Source organism: Lemur catta, chromosome 3, assembly GCF_020740605.2.
Source record: "Lemur catta isolate mLemCat1 chromosome 3, mLemCat1.pri, whole genome shotgun sequence".
Taxonomy (NCBI): Eukaryota; Metazoa; Chordata; class Mammalia; order Primates; family Lemuridae; genus Lemur; species Lemur catta.
In genome coordinates, this window is record NC_059130.1 from 15985208 (window position 1) to 16005714 (window position 20507).

Sequence of the window (20507 nt, forward strand, 5' to 3'; positions counted from 1 at the left end):
AAGCCCACCTGCTCTGTGTAATGCAGTGAACAATGGTTAGGATTCCAGAAACACTGTTCCCAGCCCCACCAGGGTGCAAGCCACTTGAACAGATATGTTGTCCAGGTTTTTCAAGAAGTAATCTTCGCTCTCGCACTTGCACAGAGGTGATCAGGCTTCTCCCCCATTTCAGCTCTCTTCGGGGAGGATCAGGCCTGCAGACTCCTCAGACCTCAAGGCATCTTTCATACCAGGTGACAATCATCTAGAATCTCGTGCTCGCTTTCACGCTGTGGAGCATCCTTCACGAGGCCCAGAGGCTTAACCTTCCACAGCCTCCACGTGGAGCTGCCTCAGTCCCCGTACCACTGCCCTCTCTGGAGGAAACTGCTCCTGGGGCCTCTTGGCCGAGCTCTGGATGGGCTTTGCGGTGCGTCCTGAAAGAAGGGTACGTAGCAAGGTGCCACAGAGGCCGACTGCCGCCGCGAGCCCTGGGTTCTTCCGTTCTCTCCTCACTGGCACACGCCAGAGTCGGCTGCTTCTCACGTGTTGGCTGTTTCCTTTTCCACGATGCCAGTGTGATAAATCTGGTCATTCCCTTTCTTCCCCAGAAACTGAAACTGCAAACGCAAGTGGTTCCAACCACAAGGGGAGCACCTTTGTTCTATAAGGTAAACTTCCCTACCCCTCATCTCCCCATTTTTACTTCATTCTCTCCTCTTCCACAATTGCTTCACACAAATATAACTCCCAGGCACAAGTCTGTAGTGCTTGGCAGTGAACAAGGCTTTACTGACATGTCTCGGGATCACTGGGACCCATGTAGAGACGGACGGCTGGACACAAACAGCCAGGGGGTAAGCGGAGAGGCACAGAGACAGAGGAGACTGGGACAGACAGAGGGAAAGGACTGTGTGTGGTCGCTTGGCAGCTCTGCGTAGGTCAGCTGGGCGGTGGGGGCCCAGGCTCAGTTGACCTCACCCACCTGGGGGAATGGAGAGAGAGCTCAGCCATAACTGACTTCTTAGCCTAAAAGCTTTTGCTATAAAAGGAGGAAAAAAAAAAAAAAAAGCCCTCACAAAATGCATTGTTTTGGTTCAAAGGTGTTGGGTCCATGAAGAAAAACATTTCACAAAAATCTGTTGGTGTTTTTGTTTTCCACCTTTTCCCATGAATAAATATTATCCATTAAGAGCCTTGAAAAAGGTGCTTAAATACACAGTGTTATATTTTCTTCCTGTTTTGCAAGTGACAGCTTGGCCTCTGCGCTGCTCTTGGTCTTATGTTGTCCTCACTGGGGTCTCCGGAAACGACTGTTATTTGGTCTGAGGCTCCCTCCTCCAGGCCCTGTCCTGGCACACAGCCTATGCCCCCACCAGCCCATCCCCACCTCCCTCCCTCCCTTCCTCTGGCCCCAGTGAGATGCGGTGCCACAGGGCTGTGTCCACGCTAGCAGCGTGGACCTCAGGTGCCCCTTTGCTGCCTCCTTTTCCTTCCAGGCACAAGTCTCAGTGCAGGGGTATAACGGGGCAGGCAGAAACAGTGGGGTAAGGGGGAGGGGGTGGTCCCAGTGGCCACCCACCAACATGCCAGCCCCCTCCACTCCCCACTACCCCTCTGGCCCTTTGTCCAGTGGTTTTACAAGGCGGAGACCTTGACAACATTGCTGGCTATGGAAGGAATGTTCGTATTGGGGCCTGGGCTGGCAGGGGGTGGCCGACTTTCCCCCTCTGGGGTTAGCGCTGGGGGAGTGGGGATGCTGATGATGGCTGTGGTGATCTGGGATGTTTTGCAGTTTGGTCTCAGTCCGTCGTCTGCTTTCAAATTAAGGCTGGAGCGACTGGGATAGAAAAGAGTGAGTTGATGATGGTTCCTGTTTGCTAGCCTCCCAAAGCTTCCTTGAACCCCTACATTCCTTGCTCATAGTAACTAGGAGGAGATTTGGGTGTCCCTCTATCTCGTGATCAGCTGGTAGTTATCAATTCTAATTATTATTCCTAAACTACTAACAATGACAAAGTCATGTATACTGGGCTTTGAATTTCAGAGTGCACAGTCCCCTTCCCCCAGTGGTTGTTTACCTATCATTTGTGGCATTTGGCATTTGCTTTCCCTGAATTCTCTGCAACTCATTTGGAGGTAGTGGGAGGTGGCCTAAATATAAGCAGAGAAGGGAGGGAAAAGTCAGTCTGTGATTCAAAATCAGCCTGGGATAAGACAGTTATGAAAATTATTTCCTTGAGAAAATAGTTGGTCCAGTCTTTGCACTGGGGTGGGCCATTTTTGGACATCTATCTATCTATCTATTTTTTTTCCTGATATCTAACACCACTTTCAGCCCAAAACTGCTGCTATAGTATCTTCCAACAGTATATAAAGGCCTCTGGGTTAACCTGCAAGGATGAGAAGGAAGGTGTGGGGAGGAAGGCAGGTAGGGCATGCGTTAGATGAGGGGGCAGCCAGAGGACCCTCAGAGTTCTCCCGATGCTGTGAATGGAATGACACAAGCCGCTGGGGGTGGGGAGGGAAGCCACCCACCTGGTAGTGAGGGAGGGCTGCTCGCTGCCCTGGATGTGGAGCGTGCTGAGCTCCTGCATGCTGCGCAGGCGAGTGGCTGGCAGGTTGGAACTGGGCAGGTGTGTGGTCTTCTTACTACGACGGGAGCAGCAGGTGGTGGTGAGGCCTGGGTGGCTGGACAGTGAGGGACTCCTTGTGGATGGGTAGTTCTGCATTGAACTCTCCATGCAGTTCTGTTCAAACATCTGCTCATCGATAAACTCGTGGTTCTGCGGGAGGCAGAGGAGAAGAAGTAGGAAAAGAGGCAGGGAGGAGGGGACGAGTCCCCATGCTCTGTGTGGCTGCCTGTCTCTGTTCTGGGCCTTGAAGGAAGGGCTCCAGCTGCCTGGATCACAGATAAGCACCCAGGAGGGGTGATGTCCCACAGGCATCCAATGGGGAAAGAGAGAGAATCATATTGGCAGCCCTGGCCATCGGATTGAGGCGTGAGCACTGCAGTTGTTAAATCATGGCATGACATGCACCCCTTCTGCAGCTTTGGGCGGAGGGGATACAGTGGACATGGAGGGACGTAGTGGCATCATCAGAGCTAGAAGCAAAGACATTACCTTCCAGGCTTTGTATGAGATCTGCCAGGGGTGGCAGGTAAGGACTGTGGGTAGTGGGTATGCTAGGTGGTCTTTTCTGGATTTAATGGGTAACATCCTTATGACACTTTGGTAAGGGAGCAATAAAAACCTTTACAGGTGCTAAGTTGTTCACAGAATTGGGAGAGTATTGCTCCTGAAGGCCAGCGGGTCAAACTGTCAGAGATAGGAATTCTTTTAATTATTGTTTTTTTTTTCCTGATAATGTGACATGGATACTTAATATACCTGGAGACACAGATTCCCTAGGTTAAGAGTGAGCATGGAAAGGGACTGCTAACAGTCTCCTGACTGGGGGCCATCGGGATGGGGTGTAGCTGAACTCAGGATAACTAAAAAAAAAACGGTGACTACACATCTATAGCATTAATGGTCTGGCCAAGGTTGGCAAGAGTGAGGAGAAAGTCTGAAGAGAGGTAGCAAGAGAACAGAGTTCAGAAAGGCACCAGCCCTGGCAGCCAACACCAGGAGTCCCTAGGGAGCTGGGGAGGTGGCAGAGACAGACGGGGCATGTGGACACTTGCAGGACACCAGCATTGGTGCCACGTTCCACCACCCCTCCCAAGCCCCTGGGGAGGTTCAAAGAGGGAATCAGAAAGACAGTTGGGGAGTTCAGCACAAAAAACTGGAAACCTGAGCTGGTACTGGGTGTGACAGCAGAGGTAGGCTAAGGCCCAGAAGAATCAACAGCACATGCAGAGAACCAGGCCAGGGAGTAAAAAGAGAAGAATCCACAGACTTAGAAGAATCAGAGAGAAAAACATCAATTGAAGTTTTAAAAAGTTATACCTTGATGGTGGAGGTTCGTACAGATAACAGGGGATCATCCACAAGATAGGACAACCCCTACAGGACAACATGCCAACAGAAGATAAAAACACCATTGATTGTACATTCCAGCATTCCCAAGCCAGTTTGACATTCAATCTTTCCATCCCAGCATTCCACCCTTTGAGTCCCACATTCCACCCCTTGTTCCCAGCATTCTGCCCCCCTTTTTCCCCAACATTCCACCTTTTGGCTCCAACAGGACCCTGCTCAAACCCAGCATTTGCTCCTTCCATCCCAACATTCTGCCTCTCCTATCCCAACATCCCACCCCTTAAGTCCAACATTCCTCCCGTAAAATCCAGCATTCCGGAGCTTTAATCCCAGTCTGACATTCTTTCCCTCAGATTCAACATTCCACCCCTTCAATGCCAGCATTCCATCCCCAATTCCAAAATCCATTTCTTCAGTGCCAACATTCCGGTCCTTCATACCCAAATATTTTCACCCATATCCTTCCAATTTACACATTCCACCCAGCACATGCGACTTGGAAAGGGCAGTTGGGTCCAGGCCTATACCTTTGGCAAGTTTGTAATGTTCAGAGAAATTCTGGATATGCATATATAGTTCTTGAAGATAAATCCTGGAAACTAGGGTTTGCAGAGCACCCTCCCATTTTGGAAGACCTCATTGGGTTCAGCTGTCATCCATAGTGTCCACATTTGGCTCAGGTTAAGAGTCATCTAACATCTATTCCCCCAAATCTGGGAGGCCAGGCTATGGAGCATTCAGAATTAGAAAGTTCCCTCCTTAGTGTGCTGAGCCCTGACGCTAGGCTCTTCAGGAGAGAGGTCCTAGAATGAAGAGGGAAGGGTTTCACTTTGCTTCTCTCTGGCTTGTCTACCCTGACTCCTCTGTCCCCCCATTGCTAGCACTTTTTGCCAAGGGTCCAGGGTTGGTCCCACTGCCCTTCCTTTCAGTTTGTTGGTGAGGCACAAGCGTCATTGCACATTCCAGCTGTGGCACCCTTAAACCATGACTCTGCTTTAACAATCAGCCTTTCAGAATCGGAATTCCCTGGGAATCGCAGGTGGCTGACACGGGGTGGTACTGCTAAATCCTGGCTAGAGAAATCTATGCGCTCCCTCCTTTGTCCAAAAGGAACGTAGGGAGCAAAGGGACCCACAGATTGCATCAACCCAGCCCCAGAGATGGGACAAAAATTCACACTCTTTTCTAGTGTCGTGTACCAGTTCAGCCCTGCTTTGAAGGGTGATGCCATCAGAACCGAGAAGCTGACAGGCAGAGCCCTCAGCCCTCAGAAATCAAGAACGGGGCTGTGGGGACTCGTGGAGGCTGTGGAGGCTGCCGCAGGGCTGGTGAGCTTGCTCTGCTCTGAGGCCTCCTCCTGAGGGCTGACAGATCTCGTCACTACCTTCCGCATCTGAAGCCGGCAGACTTCGACTTCTGGCCGGTGAGGATGTGAGCACAGCCTTAGAAAAGAAAGGGTCAGGGGTCAGGGATGCAAAAGGAGGTGGCAGTGGGCTGGGACTCACAGTGGTTTTCTCCAGGCAGTGCAGCAGGTGATGGTGCTGACTCTCGATGAGTGACGTGGTCTTGCCCATGTGCTCCTCTTCTGGGGTGCCCTAGTGGGAAAAGAAGGGAGACCGAGTCTAAAGCTGGTGGCTCCAGCTCCTTCATTTCTCCACAGAAGGTAGGACGGCAACAGAAAAATCTGGACAAACCAACTTTTAGGGTCAGCATAGAGCATGCTAACCTTTGGGCCAGGGGCCCTTGGTCTAAAGCTGGCTTAGGGGTCGTGGTGATAATCCTATGCCCTGGAGAGGTCCATGGGCAGGGCAGCTGCTACTGGGGAAGTTTGGAAACACGTCCTCCTCAGGGTTCAAACTGGGGCTCTGGAGCGGGAGTGCTCGTGCCCCTGGGGAGAGAAAACAGGCCCTCCTTCCCCTTTACCTTCCCAGCCCGGGCCCTCCAGGCACCTACCGTCAGCTCCAGCGCCTCGTTGAGGAGCCCGTTGCGCTTGCTGTGCAGGTAGGCATTGGAGCTGCCTGTCTTGGCCACACGGATCCTGGCAAGGCGGGCCTTCTGTGATGGGCAGAGATAATGAAAGAGTGAGGGAGATCACGACACAAAAGGACAGCAAGGCTGGTGAGTCCAGCGATGGGCTGGCCCAGGGAGGCTGGCTTCCCAGGTGACGTCTGATGACGGAGAACAGGCTGCTTCTTCCCAGCCTCATGCATCTCTGGTTATAGACCAAGGGACTGGGTCTGACACGTTGTGTAACCCACTTTGTGCAGCTCAGTCATGGTCAGAATTCCTAGGAGTTTCCACTCATCTCTCTGGGTGTGATCCTGGTGGAAGAAATATCACTCATCCAGGTTCTCTCTCCTCCCGAAGGTTTCATGACCTTTATCTACTCCGTATTGCGCAATGCCACATTCTATTGAACTGGAGTACTTCTTATCTTTAACTAGACTGCAAGCTCCTTAAAGGAGTGTACGTGATTCCCCCCAGGGGCCAGTACAGTTCCCTGCACACAGTAGGTCCTCAAATATTAATGAATTATGAGAAGAGCAAGGGTGTGTGCTTTTCAACACTTCTTAACTCCTTCTCTGATTTCTGTATTTTTCCTTAGCACTTATTACTAAGATAGTATATGTTTTATATATTTATCTTGCTACCGTCTCTTTCCTCCACTACAATGTAAACTCTTTGAGGGTAGGAGTTTTTGCCTTGTTTACTGACATATCCTCAGTGCCTAGTAAACAGTAGGCTCTCATTTTTTTTTACGTTAATAAACGTATATACAATGGTATGTCTCCCTTTGGGAGTGGATTCATGCACGGATGTGTCGATCTATGTCTCCTTGCTGTGCGTCTCAGTGGGAATGAGTGCAGGTGCCTGTGAGAGGTGACCTGGTGTGTGTGTAAGGGAAGGGAGGATGGAACACATGTCCATACACCACTTTGGCTTTAACTAGGCCAGTGAAACTCTCCCCAGCTCCAACCTGGGAAGGCTTCAGCAGAGAAGGTCCCCGGCAGGAGGGCTGCATGGTGTCTCAATACAAGCTCTCTCTTTTGCTTGCAGAGGCAAGCTGACAGGCTGGACACTGCACATGCTGGCTGCTCTTCTCCTTCCTAATGACCATAATCACTGTCACTATGACAGTGGCACAAGCAAAGAGAGAGGCTGAGGGAAGCGTCTCTGGGCAAGAGGGAGAAGGCAGAGGAGTTCCTGCTGGGATAAAAATGCAGCCTGAGGTTCGAGTCCTGTAGCTCCAGACCAGGCTCCGGGCTCTTGCTACTGGAAGCAGAAGAGCCCACAAGGATCACAGACCCATCCTAGAGTGGAATGTTCCCTCCCCCTGTCTCTGGGCAAGTCCATATGTAACTTCAGCATAGACCCTGGGCAAGAGAAGAGTCCTTGGGAAATTGTGGCAATTTCTATTTCTTGTTACTCCTTCTCCAAGGGTCCTGCTGAGCTGGCTAATCGGCTAAAGGGAGGCCATGGACACAGGAGTTCAGGCTGTCAACAGAAGCACAAAGGACATACTGTATCTCTTGTTTCCTGGCCCCCCTTGGCCAGTATCTCCTTGCAGGGACAGCTCAACTCCCTTCCCTGGCCTCTAAATATGGGGACAAGGCCAGGATGTGAACCTGGAAGACCTGCCCATAGATCTGAGGAAGAATGCTCCTCTGGATGAAGGACAAAACAACAAAAGGGAGCTGGAACAGGAAGGGTGGTGGCAAGTCAGCCCTGCCATCCCTCCTCTCTCTGAGCAAAGAATCTGCATGCAAGGTCTGGGTCAATTCTAGGCTCCAGAAATCCTGCTCCAGCTCTTCCCTAGGTTAGATGTTTACATTCCAGCAAGTTCCTCACCATTTGAGGATGCGGCCCTTATTGCTTTGGGGGCTGGGTGTGAGAGTGTCATATGGAAATCCAATTGTGTCAAGCTCATTATAGCCTTATATAATCTGATTGAACCACTTAGAGCCAGACTTTTCTCATATCTGGGGTCTGTCTTCATTATTTTCTCGAGATGAAAGATTCTCCTGTTCTCCTTTGTGGCACTCCTTTTAATCTTATCTTACCCTGGGCTCTATTAAAGCAATAGATTGTCATATCAAATGCACCATATCGTTTAATCATTTCCCACACAGGATAAAGAGGTTTGCAATGTATTTACAGAACCATCTCCAGCACATGAAATTTCGTGGGGCTCTTTGGCTTAGCTTGGAGCTCCAGAGAGCCAGGGCTTGTGGTTTATGCATATTTTTATGTCCTGTACCCAGCACAGGGCGGCACACGGAGCAGGTGTTCACACAAAGCTTATGATGGCTGAGGAAGGACGATGGTTATACGTAGTTGGTTGGAAGTCCGTGTTTATAAAGCCATTGTAACAGGCTCAATCCTTGGGTGCACTGGTTGGCTTCACTCTCATCCATGGCCATCAGGACAATGTGGGAGTTAAAAGAGAGCTTAGAGATCATGTCCTGGGTCATTTCAAAGACAAAAAAAATGGAGGGCACGAGGGTAAGTGGCTTATCCAGGTCAAGGTGTGGACTAGCAAGGCTTTAGCTCAGGACTTCCAACTTCCAGGTCAAATGCTGCTTCCACAACATTATCCTCTGTCCCTGAATTTCAGCTCCTTTCAGGCAAGTTTCTAAACTTGATGAGCAAAGCCCAGGAAGTTGCATTTTCAACAGATGTGGAGACCCGGCGTTGGAGGAGAGATCTGGAAGGAGAATGCTGCCACCTGGATACAGTTCTAGGCACATCTATGTGCAAGACATAATCCTATCAATCCCTGAGAAGCCTCTCACAGCCAGGCCTTTCTATCTGCCTGGCCGGCAGGTGCCCTTTGGCTGTCAGTATTTATATCTCTTGCCTCGGGGGAGGCAGAAGAAGGAGGAAGAGGAAGAAATGGGAAGGCCAAAAGAGATCACGGGCAATTGCACTCTTATGTATTTACCTCAGAGAAATTAAAACTTATGTTTACATAAAAACCTGTGCATGAATGCTCCTAGCAGCTTTATTTGGAATAACCCCAAACTGGAATCATCCCAGATGTTCTTCAACAGACGAACAGTTAAACAAACTGGTATGTCCATGCCACGGAGTACTACTCAGCTATAAAAACGAATAAACTACTGACACACACGACAGCTTGGATGAATCTCCAGGAAGTATATGGAATGAAAAAAGCCAGTCCCCAAAGGTTACCTACTGTATGTGTCCATTTATATAACATTTGTGAAATGAAGACATTTGAAATGGAGGACAGAGAAATGGTTGCCAGGGGTTAGGGACAGGGCAGGGTCAGGGTGGGGCCATAACAGGGCAACACACGGATCCTCGTGGCGTTGGGGGCGGTCAGTACCTTGACTGTGGTGGTGACACACGAACCTGCATAGGTGATAGAATCATAAAAATCTTACATATACACACACGTGTGTAAGTACAAGTAAAACTGAAAGACTGGTGGACTGTCGTGATGTCCATGCCCTGGTTGTGACATTGTGCTGCAGGTCTGTAAAATGCCGCCACTGGGGGAAACCGGGCAAACTGCACAAGGGGTCTCTACGTATTGTTTCTTACAACTGCATGTGAATCTACAATTATCTCAGTAACATATTCCATTAATAAAAAAGAATATGGGCAAGCACCAGAACTGGAGATTGGGACCAAACGTCCCTCTGGCCACTGCTAGACCAGCCCGCCGGATCTCCAGTTCATTTGGCCCAGAGGACATAGTCTCTGAAGCAAACAGTAGCAGACTTATCTTAGTAATGACCCCAAGCAAGCCAGTCATGATAAGAGGATGACATTAACTTCCTTCGGAGCCTTTACACCCGGGGCACGTGGGCTGGAGCTCACCTGTGTGGCTACCGCAGTTCCCAGGTGTGTGGGCTGGGCTGAGAACAATCCTGGGCTTCCCTGACCCCTCCCGTCCCCTGTCTCCACTTCCCGCTATGCCCTCTGGACCTGCCCGCCTCGACTCACGGGGCAGATTCCGTGCTAGAAGCCGGAAGTGCCTCTTCCCCTCTCACAGAAGCCCAGGGTGAAACAGACAGAGCTGAGCAAGCTTGAGGAGAAACAGCATCCAGGCAGGTGAAAGCACTGTAAATATTCACTCTGATTTCAAGGGGACAGAGAAGAGGGAGAGGCAAGGGGACAGGGAGGGAGCCAGGAGGGAGACTCATCTTCAGCTGCTAGAGGGAGGAATAAGCTGAAGCTATTTCTCCTGGATTTTAATCACGCCAGATGAGCTTATAAAGTCCCAGGGGAGAGCTGGGTGTGGTGGTGCACACCTGTAGTCCCAGCTACTCGGGAGGAGGATTGCTTGAGTCCAGGAGTTCAACTACAGCTGGGGCCACGTAGTGAGACTATGTCTCTTAAAAAAAAAAAAAAAAAACCACCTGGGAAAATGTCTACTGTTATATTCTTTGCAGGGGCAAAAAGCAGATGAGATGCTCTTAGAAGTAGGTGAGGATGTGGGCGTGGGGGGAAGCCAAGTGCAGGAGCTACCTAGAGCGCAGCTGCAATGGGCTGTCGCCGTGCGTGCGCACCCTTGGGCTAGAGTGTGAGCCTCACCTCGCTGCTCCGCCAAAACCTGTGACAGCCCTAGCCCCTGGCGGGGGTGGTGCTACAGGATCCCTGGTCCTTCAGGCTCTCAGCTCCTGGATATGGAACGAAGATCCCAGTTTCTCCCTGCCTGTTTATTTAGGATTGCACAATGAATTTAGACACTGTTCAAATTTGTCAGCTGACTTGAACAAGGAAAGAGATAAAATTTCCATTTCTGGGACGGCTGGCAGGGGATGGGGGTGGGGAAACCCTGACCCTGGGTGAAGGGGTAGGAGATAGGTCCGCATGGGGCCGAGAAGATGGCACAGAGCCAGAAGACAAATCCTCAGGCTGGCAACACTACAGACCAGGTCAAGATGTCAAAATACAGCTCAGCTCAGGCAGGGGGGACAGGAAGGCAGGGAGGAGGCAACCGCAGGGCACACAAAAGGCCGCCTGGCAGGGACCACGTGGCAAGGAAGTAACCCAGCTGCGATGCATGGGGCCTACTGCATCCTAGGCGCCCAATACCTGTCTGGAATAATGAATGAAAGAAAGAAGAAAGTGAGGAGACAAAACCCCAATCCTCCAGCAAGGTGCCCTCCTGTCCGCTGTCCCTGGAAAGGCTGCCACCATACCCCCTGGGGGCCGAGGCGCTAGGGAAGGGCCACCACATTTTAGCCCAGATCGGAAGAGAAACGAAAGACTCCCCCTCAGACATCCTTTCCTGGTAGGAACCCTGGCAAGAGTCCCTGCCCAAGAACCTCCACTAGCCAGGTGCCTTAAAAATGCGCTGGCCGAGAGCTGGCCGAGCCGAGCTGTTCTGCAGAGAAGGCTGAAGGCCAGTGGGCAAGGAGGCTTCTCCCTGAGACCAAAGCCTTCAGACATCCTGCCTCATTCCGTGGGTAAGTGACAGTATTTCACCCTTCCCTGCCGTCTTAAGCAGCATATACTACACAGAATTTAAAGGTTTTCTCAGGGCTGATGGTTATTCCGATCATCAACCAAGTTCTGTGCCTTAACCCTACGATACCCTGGAGGTTACTAAAGCCTGTTGTGCCATTTGTCCCTGAACTCAGTGATCTCAGAATGTTCTCTCACGGCATTCATTTTTCTTTATTAAATTTATTTTTGCCACTAGATTTTGTGTAAAAAGAGATTATGTTTCCTAGTAAGTGCCTGGCTTGAGAGGGAGAAGTCCAGGGGGCTGCTAGCGGTGGTGGCCGAGGGCGTGGAGGTAGAGCCGGGGACCGGGAGCTGCCATGGGCTATCCAAAAGGGGACAGTCAGCTTGCAGACACCTGAGGCTCACCGCATTCTGGAGCTGTCAGGACGCTGGCGAGTGGGAAGGGACAGGAAGCTCCTCACCTTCCCAAGCCAGGGGCTGTGTGTGCAGGGACCCTCCGAGGGGCTCCGGGCGCGGCAAGCTGACCGCCAGCTGCACAAAGCCCGGGGCCGGGCCTGCCCGGTGCTGCTCCTGCCCGTTACACTCCTCCCCAGCCCCGCGCCCCGGGCTTACCTTCTGTGCCCTGCGTTTGTCTGCTCTCTGATTCTGGTGGTAAATCCGGCTGAAGTTGGAAACAATCACAGGAACTGGCAGCGCAATGACCAGGACGCCACTCAGGGAGCAGATGGAGCCGAAGATCTTCCCTGCAATTGTCTTGGGCACCATGTCTCCATATCTGCGATGGGGAGAGAGAGGGTGTAAGGGAGGGGCCCTTTGGGAAACGAGTCAGCTTCCCTGCCAATGGTTCATCATTTATTCATTCAACAATTGGCAGAGTGCCTGCCACATGCCAGGTGCTATGACGCAACCTGGCTCCTTATGTTCATGGAGCCCATGTCCTACAAGGGAACACCATACACAAATAAGTGGATACATTAAAAAAAAACTGTGGCTGGTGGTTGTTTCTATGAAGAAAACAGAGCTAGGCGCTGTGTCAGGTGGCAGGCGTGTGGCTGGGAAAGGCCTGAGGAGCTAACATGTGCGCTGAGATCTGAAAGTAAAGGATCCAGCCATGCAGAACAGCTGGGGGCGGGTGTGTGCGGCAGAGGTGACAGAAAGCACGGAGGCCCTGAGGGAGTAGGAAAGAGCTTGGCCTGTTCTGGGAAGTGTCAAAGGGCCAGCAGGACTGGACACGCATGCGGCAGGGAGAGTTCCAGCAATGTAGCTTAGGGAGGCGGGCGGCAGATCCTGCGGACTCCAGTGGGCCGCGGTGCAGAGTATGCGTGTTACCCTGAGTGTGAAGAGGGGCCACGGATGCGCCTGCAGCAGAAGAGCAACATGATCTCATTCAAAACACCAATAATAACAAACAATAAACTTACCTCTTATTCACGTGCAGATTTATAATTAGAAGTCAATTTTTTTTGAGACAGAGTCTCACTCTGTTGCCCGGGCTAGAGTGCCGTGGCATCATGATAGCTCACAGCAACCTCAAACTCCTGGGCTCAAGCGATCCTCCTGTCTCAGCCTCCCAAAGTGCTAGGATTACAGGTGTGAGTCCCCACACCTGGCCTGCAAGTCACGTTTACATAGTAATCTCACAGGAGCCCCACAAACACTGTGAACTTTGTATTCTTATCCCCATTGAACAGATGCAGAAACTGAGGCTCAGAGACATTGCATGGACTGAGCTCATTTGCTCAGCTGGGATTAAAACCCCCTCCTCTTGCTTTTGTCTCTTTCCTACTAACCACAATGCCTCAGAGGGGAACCATGAGCTCTGAAACTCAGCCCCTTAAGTTGTGAGGCCACTTTGGAACTGTGCCGGCTCCTCCCAGAGCCAGGAGAAACTCTCCTAAGTACTTCACACCCTGGCAGCTGCCCCCGGGACCAGCTTGGCCTGGAGCCTGCTCAGTCTTGGTCAGGCAGGCCAGAGCCTCTCCTCCAATCAATAAGACGCTCTCCACAGCGGTTAAGTGTTTAGTCTCCTCTTTATTGAGATAATTTAAAGGCCTTATTAAGCAAAGAGCTGTGATGACTCCTTTGGCCAAAGCCAGAAACACCATCTCCCCCGCCTCTGTGCGCTCTGGGTGTCTGGAACCGAAACAAGCTTAGGATGACCAAGGAATCGTTGATGCTGAAATAGCGAGGCTCCAACTCACTTGTCCTGAGGGGCCCAGGTGTCTTGGGTCTCCGGAGAGGACATGGAAGGGGATGGGGTAAGCTGTTTCAGAAGTAAGAGTCTTTGCCTCCTAAACACCTAAGGGCTTTGTGGAGGCCATGGCAGAGAATAACAGGTATTTGAGGAATGAATGAACGATCTCACTTAAGCCTCTCAATACCCCATGAAGTAGGCTCCTGTTTTGAGGCTATCTTCCTTCTCCTTTTCGTGGCTCACGCTGTCTTGGACGTGCACTGCCATTAAGGCCTGCAAAAGCTCCTTCTGGATCTTTGTGGTTGGGTTGCCTCCTCTGCATGGTGCTCAGGGGAGACCTCCAGTGACGTGGTTGAGAATGTGGATTCCAGGCTTAGATGACCTGGGTTCAAGACCCACCCACCTCCACCATAAAATAACTATGTGACCTTGTTACTCTGGGGAATGTTACTCTGGGCCTCAGTTTCCTTGTTTCTAGAATGAAGATCATATCAGTAACCTATATCGTAATCCTATCGTGACATGCACAGCTCTATAAACAATAAATGCTATTACTTTTACCTGGGCATTCTGGAAACCATAGTCTCGGTTAATGGGAAACTCTAAAACCACTGTTCGTTGTCCCAAGTTCAAATAATCCCAGTGTTAGCTGGGACTTTCAGCTGGCGTGACTGAAAGGGGGCCAGCAGGCACATGGCGGCAGATGAAATGGAAGTGTGGCCGGAGCACAGAAGAACAAGCACATTTCAGAATGACCGAGGCTGGTGAAAAATGCTAGGGACAACAGCAAGATTGTTGTGTCCATCTGAAGGAAGAAGGAGGAGAGAAGCTATGCCTACTGCCTGCTGGTGACAGATGACAGGGAGAAAGCAGAACAGCTCCACGCCCATGGACTGCACTGCCTTCCCCATAGAGAAGAACGTGCTTCGTCCTGGAGAGGGTGGGACAGAGGCCAACGGGAAGGATCGGGAGCTTGCAGTAGGAGAGGGGAGCACAGGCAGGTAGGTGCCCAGCTGAAGTCAGCAAGTTTACACCACAGGCCCACATGAATCCACCCCGGAAGACAGCAGGCAGGTGCAGATGGGTTGTGGAACCACTGCCCATGATCCTTGGGAAATCATGGTGCAGCAGAAAAATACCAAGAGATTAGGCATGGAAAACGGTTGGACCAGCATTTGTAAAGAAGGGGAAAGGAATTCTGAGAAACCACAGACCAGTGGGCTTGGCATCCATCAGTTCTGCCGTCAAGTTTCTGGCAGAAGTCGAGAGCAGATTATTACGTGGACAGTTTGTGAACACTTGGCAAATAAACTGCATTGTTCACTGTGCACACATTTTGCCAAATTAACCTTATTTCTTGTTTTGAGAGTAAGGTTAACCGGCTGCTGGATCAGGAGATTGCTACAGACCCACTGCATTGTGATTTTAGCAAGATGTGTTCCTGTCCCAGTTCTTTATACCCCTGACAAGCTGGAGGAGTGCGGGGTGGGTAGCAACGTGGTTAGCAGGAGTGGAACAACCATCTTCAGTCTTCTGGCACTTCCCAAAGATTACCGACAGTGGTCCTATGCCAGAAAAGCAAGTTCATGGTTTTCATGTGAGAGGGGTCTCCTTTAGTGAAAGAGCAGATAAGTAAATGAAATAAAGAATGGATCTCAAGTTAGGTCTCCAGTGGTATGTTCCAGTATTTTCAACATTTTTTATAAAGCCAGAGGGAGGCAGCATGGCCTAATAATTGAGAGAGGACGCTGGCTTCAGACCTGGGTTTGAACCCTAGCCCCACAGCACTTGCCAAATAGTTAAGTGACCACGGGCAGTTTATTTAACGCGAGCCTTTATCATCTATAAAATGGGTTTTCTATCCCCAGTCTTGTTGCCATACTTAATAATTCAGAAGAAACACTTAATTCAGTGTTTGTGTAACTGTAAATTCTCTAGAAATAGCCACTGTGGTGGGTACCTGCTGTTTTGTCTGCTGACACCCTACCCCACGTAGGAGCTGCCATAGTCCTAGAAACCTTCCCCGACACCCCCACTCCCACTAGTCCCAGTTACTAAGTTCAAAATAGGGCATCTGACCCAAGCTGGGTCAATGTGTTCCTTTCCTTGATTTATTTTTTTAAAAACTTTATTGAGATACAATTTAGGCACCATGCAATATAACCATTTAGATTGTACCTTTCAGTGGTGTTTAGTGTATTTACGGAACTGTGCTTCCATCACCAGTCTAATTTTAGAACACTTTCATGACCCCTAAAAGAAACCTTGCACCCATTAGCAGTCAGTCAGTGACCATTCCATACCCGACCCTCTGTCCTCCGTCCTAGGCAACCGCTAATCTACTTTCTGTCCCTATAGGTTTCCCTAGTTTGGACATTTCATATAAATGGAATCATATATGTGGCTTTTTGTGTCTGATTTCTTTCACTTAGCATGATGTTTGCAAGGTTCACCCATGTCATAGCATGCCTCAGTGTTTCATGCCTTCTTATGGCTGTGTAATATTACGTTGTATGGACATACCACATGGTGTCCATTCATTCATTAGTTGATGACGTTTGGGATGTTTCCACATTCGAGCTATTATGAACAGTGCTGCTGTGAACATTTGTGTACAAGCTTTCGTGTGGACATATGTTTTCTTTTCTCTAGGAGTCATAGGTGACTGTGTTTAACCATATGAGGAACTGCCAAACTGGTTTCCAAAGTGTCTGTTCCATTTCACATTCCCACCAGCAGTGAGCGAGGGGTCCAATTTCTCCTTATCTAAGACAACATTGTTTATTGACTATAGCTACCCTGGTGGGTGTGGAGTGATATCTCACCGTGGTTTTGATTTGGATTTTCCTAATGGCTAGTGATGTGGAGTGCCTTTTCCCATTCCCTGGATTTTATGTTTGGGAACAGACCAATCTCTTTCAAAGAAGTTGAAGCTGCAACAAGCAATGCTCTGGAGCTGTTGGCAGCCATGCTTTCTGCCATGGGCAAAGCCATGCCGTTAGGAAGGAAGAAGGCTGGTGCGTAGAGACAGATGACAGATGGGAAATGATGGAGTTTGAGTTCCTGTTCTAATGCTTACTGAGGACCAGCTTTAACCTTGACTTTCCTGTGGATTAGTCGTTTCATCCTTTCGTTGACTCTGCCTACTAACAAATGACTATTTTTGCTTAACCTTCTTTCATTTGGATTCTATGACGATGACGAGGAGGAGGAGGAGGAGAAGGCTGCTACTGCCAATTGTTTTAAAGTAAGTTCTTCAAATTTCTATATGACAGAGCTACTGTGAATTGGGGTCATTAGGAGTCAAAAGGATTTTAACAAGTTTTATTCATGGGTGAAACCAACCAGATTAATTTTAACAAAGATAAATTACAACACCAGCATTTTGATTCAAGTAATCAATGACTTGTATAGCTCATGGGAGAGACCTGGCTCAAAGGAGTCTACACTAAACACCACTGGGGAATTTCACTTCCACATGGGCCACCAGTGTAACGAGGCTGCTAAAACCCTACATGCCACGAGGCTGGATTGACAGGAGTACTGTGTCTGGAGTGGCCATACTGCTCCCTGATGCAGACCCTTTCTAGGCTGCTGTGTTGAGTTCTGAGCACTACATATTGTACAGGACATTAATTAACTGGGTCATGTCCAGAGAAGGAAGGCCAGGATGGTGAATTGTCTGGAAATCCTCTGAAGGGAAACAATCAAAGGAACGAGGACATTTGGCCTGAAGAAGGGGGGATGGGGACTGGAGGAGTGGAAGGGAACGATGTACTAGAGCCCGTGCTAGGAGCTTTATCTGCATCAGTGGGTCTCGCAACAGCCCACCCTGCCAGGTAGGGTTAACCCACTTTAGGGATGAGGAGCTAAGTCCAGAGAGGACAGTAACTTGTTCAAGGTCACTCAGGCAGTAACAGGCAGAAGTACTGGGGCTGGAGCCCAGGTTGTCCTCCATCACCCCTGTTCTGTCCTTCACGTCCTGCTCCCTGGTGGGGTGGGCGGAGTAGGGGGTGCTGGGGAAGGGCTGGCTGTGGAGAAATCCGCTGGAACTCACCCACTGCTCTCCATCTCCCCTGCCTCAGTGGCAGGAGTATAGCACTGTGGTTAAAAGTGTGGACTCTGAGTGCCAGACTACTCAGGGCAAATCCTGGCTCTGCCACTTGTTAGCTGGGTGACTCTGAGCATGATACTTAACTTCTCTGTCTTTAGTTTCCTGGCATAGATAACATAATAGTACCTACCTCACAGGGTTGTTGTCAGGGATTAAATGAGATACTATTTGTAAAAGTGCTCAACCTGGCACACAGTTAAGAGCTTTATAAGTGTTTATTAAATAAACCCTGCACCCAGACCACCATTATTTCTAGACTGGACTTCTGCAAAATCCTCCTAACTGGACTTTTCACTTCCACTCTTGTTCCCTTTTAATTCACAAAGAAGCATATTCTTAAAATGCAAACCCATGCACGTCATTTCCCTGCTCAAAGCACTTCAATAAATGTTTGCTGAATGTATGAGTTAATGGGTAATTAACTCAATGTTGTTGCAAAGACTACATGCCTGTCACACAGTAAACACTCACTAAACAGCCACTAATTGTGAGCACAATGACCCTGGGGCCCACCTGGGCAGGAGCTCGGAGGTGGGGAGCTCTTGGTGAGTCTCTCAGTCCTAATGGCATCTACGGCCTATTTTCTCTGTGGAATTTTGAAGAAAGAGAGGAGGAAGAAAAGAAAAAACAGAAACAGTCATGGCCTAGAAAAAAAATTTAAACCCATAGCCTTATTTCCTTTTCGTCTTCCTCCATGCATGCAAATTAGGACTCCCCTCCCCACCCCATCCTAGCTTTGTGTGTGGGGATAGTAAGTGACAAGAAAGCCCTTCCTGGAGGTGACATCCCAGGCACGGGTGAGCTGTGGGGCCGGGAGGCAGGCGTCTGCCCTGAGCAGGGTGGCTTGGGGACTCCATGCCTCTCTGGCTCCTTCCCTCCCAGCAAGCCCTCCGCAATCCACAGTAATGTCTGGGCTGAGGCAGGCGCAGGGAAGCTTACCCTCCTAATATGGAAGGCTAATTAATTTGTATTAGGGCTTAGGGATAATTAAACTTTTTATCTGAACTTAAGCTGCACAAACCACCCGCCTTGTACAATTAATTGCTCCCTTCATCTCCTCCTCCAGGTGCCAAGAGATAAGTGCAAGCCTCGCTCCCTGGTCTGATTCTGCCTGAGGCTCCTGTCTGGGGGGAAGTCTGTTCTTTACTGGAGACCAGGGCACAGTCCATTTAGGGCCCCGCTGCTGGTAGCTCAACTGAAGAGACACATCCTTGGTGAGTTCCTGCGAGAGGGACGTCTTAGGCTCATTGCCACACCCCCGCCCGCACCCACCTTCTCCACTGGGGTGCCCCAAACCTGGCTTCCCGGGGTCCCCGGTGTTGGGGACGGGACTGGACACAGAAGCTGTCCTGTTGGGTGGGGTCAGGGTGAGGAGAGTTCTCAGAGCAGGCTGGGCCACCACAGTGAGTCCCAGGGACTCAGAGCTCGTGGCTGTCCATGTCCAGGGGCAAGGACAATGGCAGACCTCCCTGGAGGACACCAAAAACACCAGCCTGGGCTGAAACACCTGCAGCCTCTTTTCATGTTCAGATCATCTCCCGCGAAGCACAACTGCTGTAACTTTTGTTTTTTTTTAACTCTTACAGTGTGTCAGGTGCTGCACATGCATTATTTCATTTGCTCCTCCCCACAACCCTGAGAGTAGATAATATTATTATCCTCATTTTACAGATAAGGAAACTGAGGCACAGAGTGGTTAAGCAATATGCCCAAGGTCACTTGGTTGGCCAGATGCAGAACTGGGACATGGACCAGGTCTCTTTGATTCTAAAGTCCCTACACATAACTACTAGTTACATTGGCCCAAAGCTATGGCCCCTGAGGAACCAACATGGTAGGCAGCAGTCCTGTTAGAGAGCCAGGGAGGAGGAAACTTCAGGGTGAATAGATGTAGGGCAGCAGCCTCGCCATAGTTCTGCAAGTAACCAGCTCTATGCTGCCGATTCTCAGGGTGAGGGACTTGGGAAATGAGATTGAAGCTCCACACCTCCCCTCCTTTCTACCACACGTGCCCCCCAACACACACCTCTGCTCGTGTCCCTGCAGCTAGGTGCTCTCTTGGGCTCACCTGCAAAGTGTGCCCCAGCGTGAGCCAGGAGCCAAAAGGATGGTTGGCATTTTGGAACCTTGAAGTTCCTCTGAAGACCCCAGCTGGAGGTAGACCCAGAGGGGAGATATGAGGCTCAGAGCAGGGCAATCTAGTAAGAATCACAGTGACAGTTCAGTAATAGTTTATTTATTACTCATTCAGTTGCCCTGGGTAGAGTGCAGTGGCATCATCATAGCTCACTGCAACCTCAAACTCCTGGGCTCAAGTGACCCTCCTGCCTCGGCCTCCTGAATAGCTGGGACTATAAGCACACACCACTGCACCCAGCTAATTTTTCTATTTTTGTAGAGAGGGCATCTCACTCTTGCTCAGGCTGGTCTCAAACCCCTGAGCTCAAGCCATTCTCCCACTTTGGCCTCCCAGAGTGCTAGGATTGACCCGGACTATAGTTTATTTTAATTTAGCATCAATATGGGCCATTCAATCTTTGCAACAACCTTATGTGGTATTATTAACTCCATTTTTTAAAATTTTTATTTTTTTTATTGATATATAATAATTGTACATATTCATGGAGTACATGTTATATTTTGATACAAGCATATAACATATAATGATCAAATCAGGGTAATTGGGACATGATTCACCTGAAACATTTATCATTGCTTTATGTTGGGAGCCTTTGAAAACTTCCAGCTATTCTGAAATATAATAAATTACTGTTAACTATAGTTGCCCTGT

At 49.8% G+C, this 20507-nt stretch overlaps 1 protein-coding gene across 1 annotated transcript in view; it reads right to left on the bottom strand.

The window, feature by feature from the left end:
• Positions 1-1364: 1364 nt before the first annotated feature.
• The window catches only part of LOC123634760 (potassium voltage-gated channel subfamily D member 3-like), a 31637-nt gene continuing 12494 nt past the window's right edge, over positions 1365-20507 (bottom strand). The window contains exons 3-13 of the mRNA XM_045546493.1: positions 19785-19867; positions 18989-19065; positions 17457-17633; positions 13790-13918; positions 12738-12767; positions 12021-12183; positions 5919-6020; positions 5471-5560; positions 3933-3989; positions 2518-2765; positions 1365-1819 (exon numbers count right to left, since the gene is read on the bottom strand). Coding sequence (XP_045402449.1) covers positions 1618-1819; positions 2518-2765; positions 3933-3989; positions 5471-5560; positions 5919-6020; positions 12021-12183; positions 12738-12767; positions 13790-13918; positions 17457-17633; positions 18989-19065; positions 19785-19867 — 1358 coding nt within the window. The 3' untranslated portion in view covers positions 1365-1617. The remainder of the gene's footprint in view (positions 1820-2517; positions 2766-3932; positions 3990-5470; positions 5561-5918; positions 6021-12020; positions 12184-12737; positions 12768-13789; positions 13919-17456; positions 17634-18988; positions 19066-19784; positions 19868-20507) is intronic.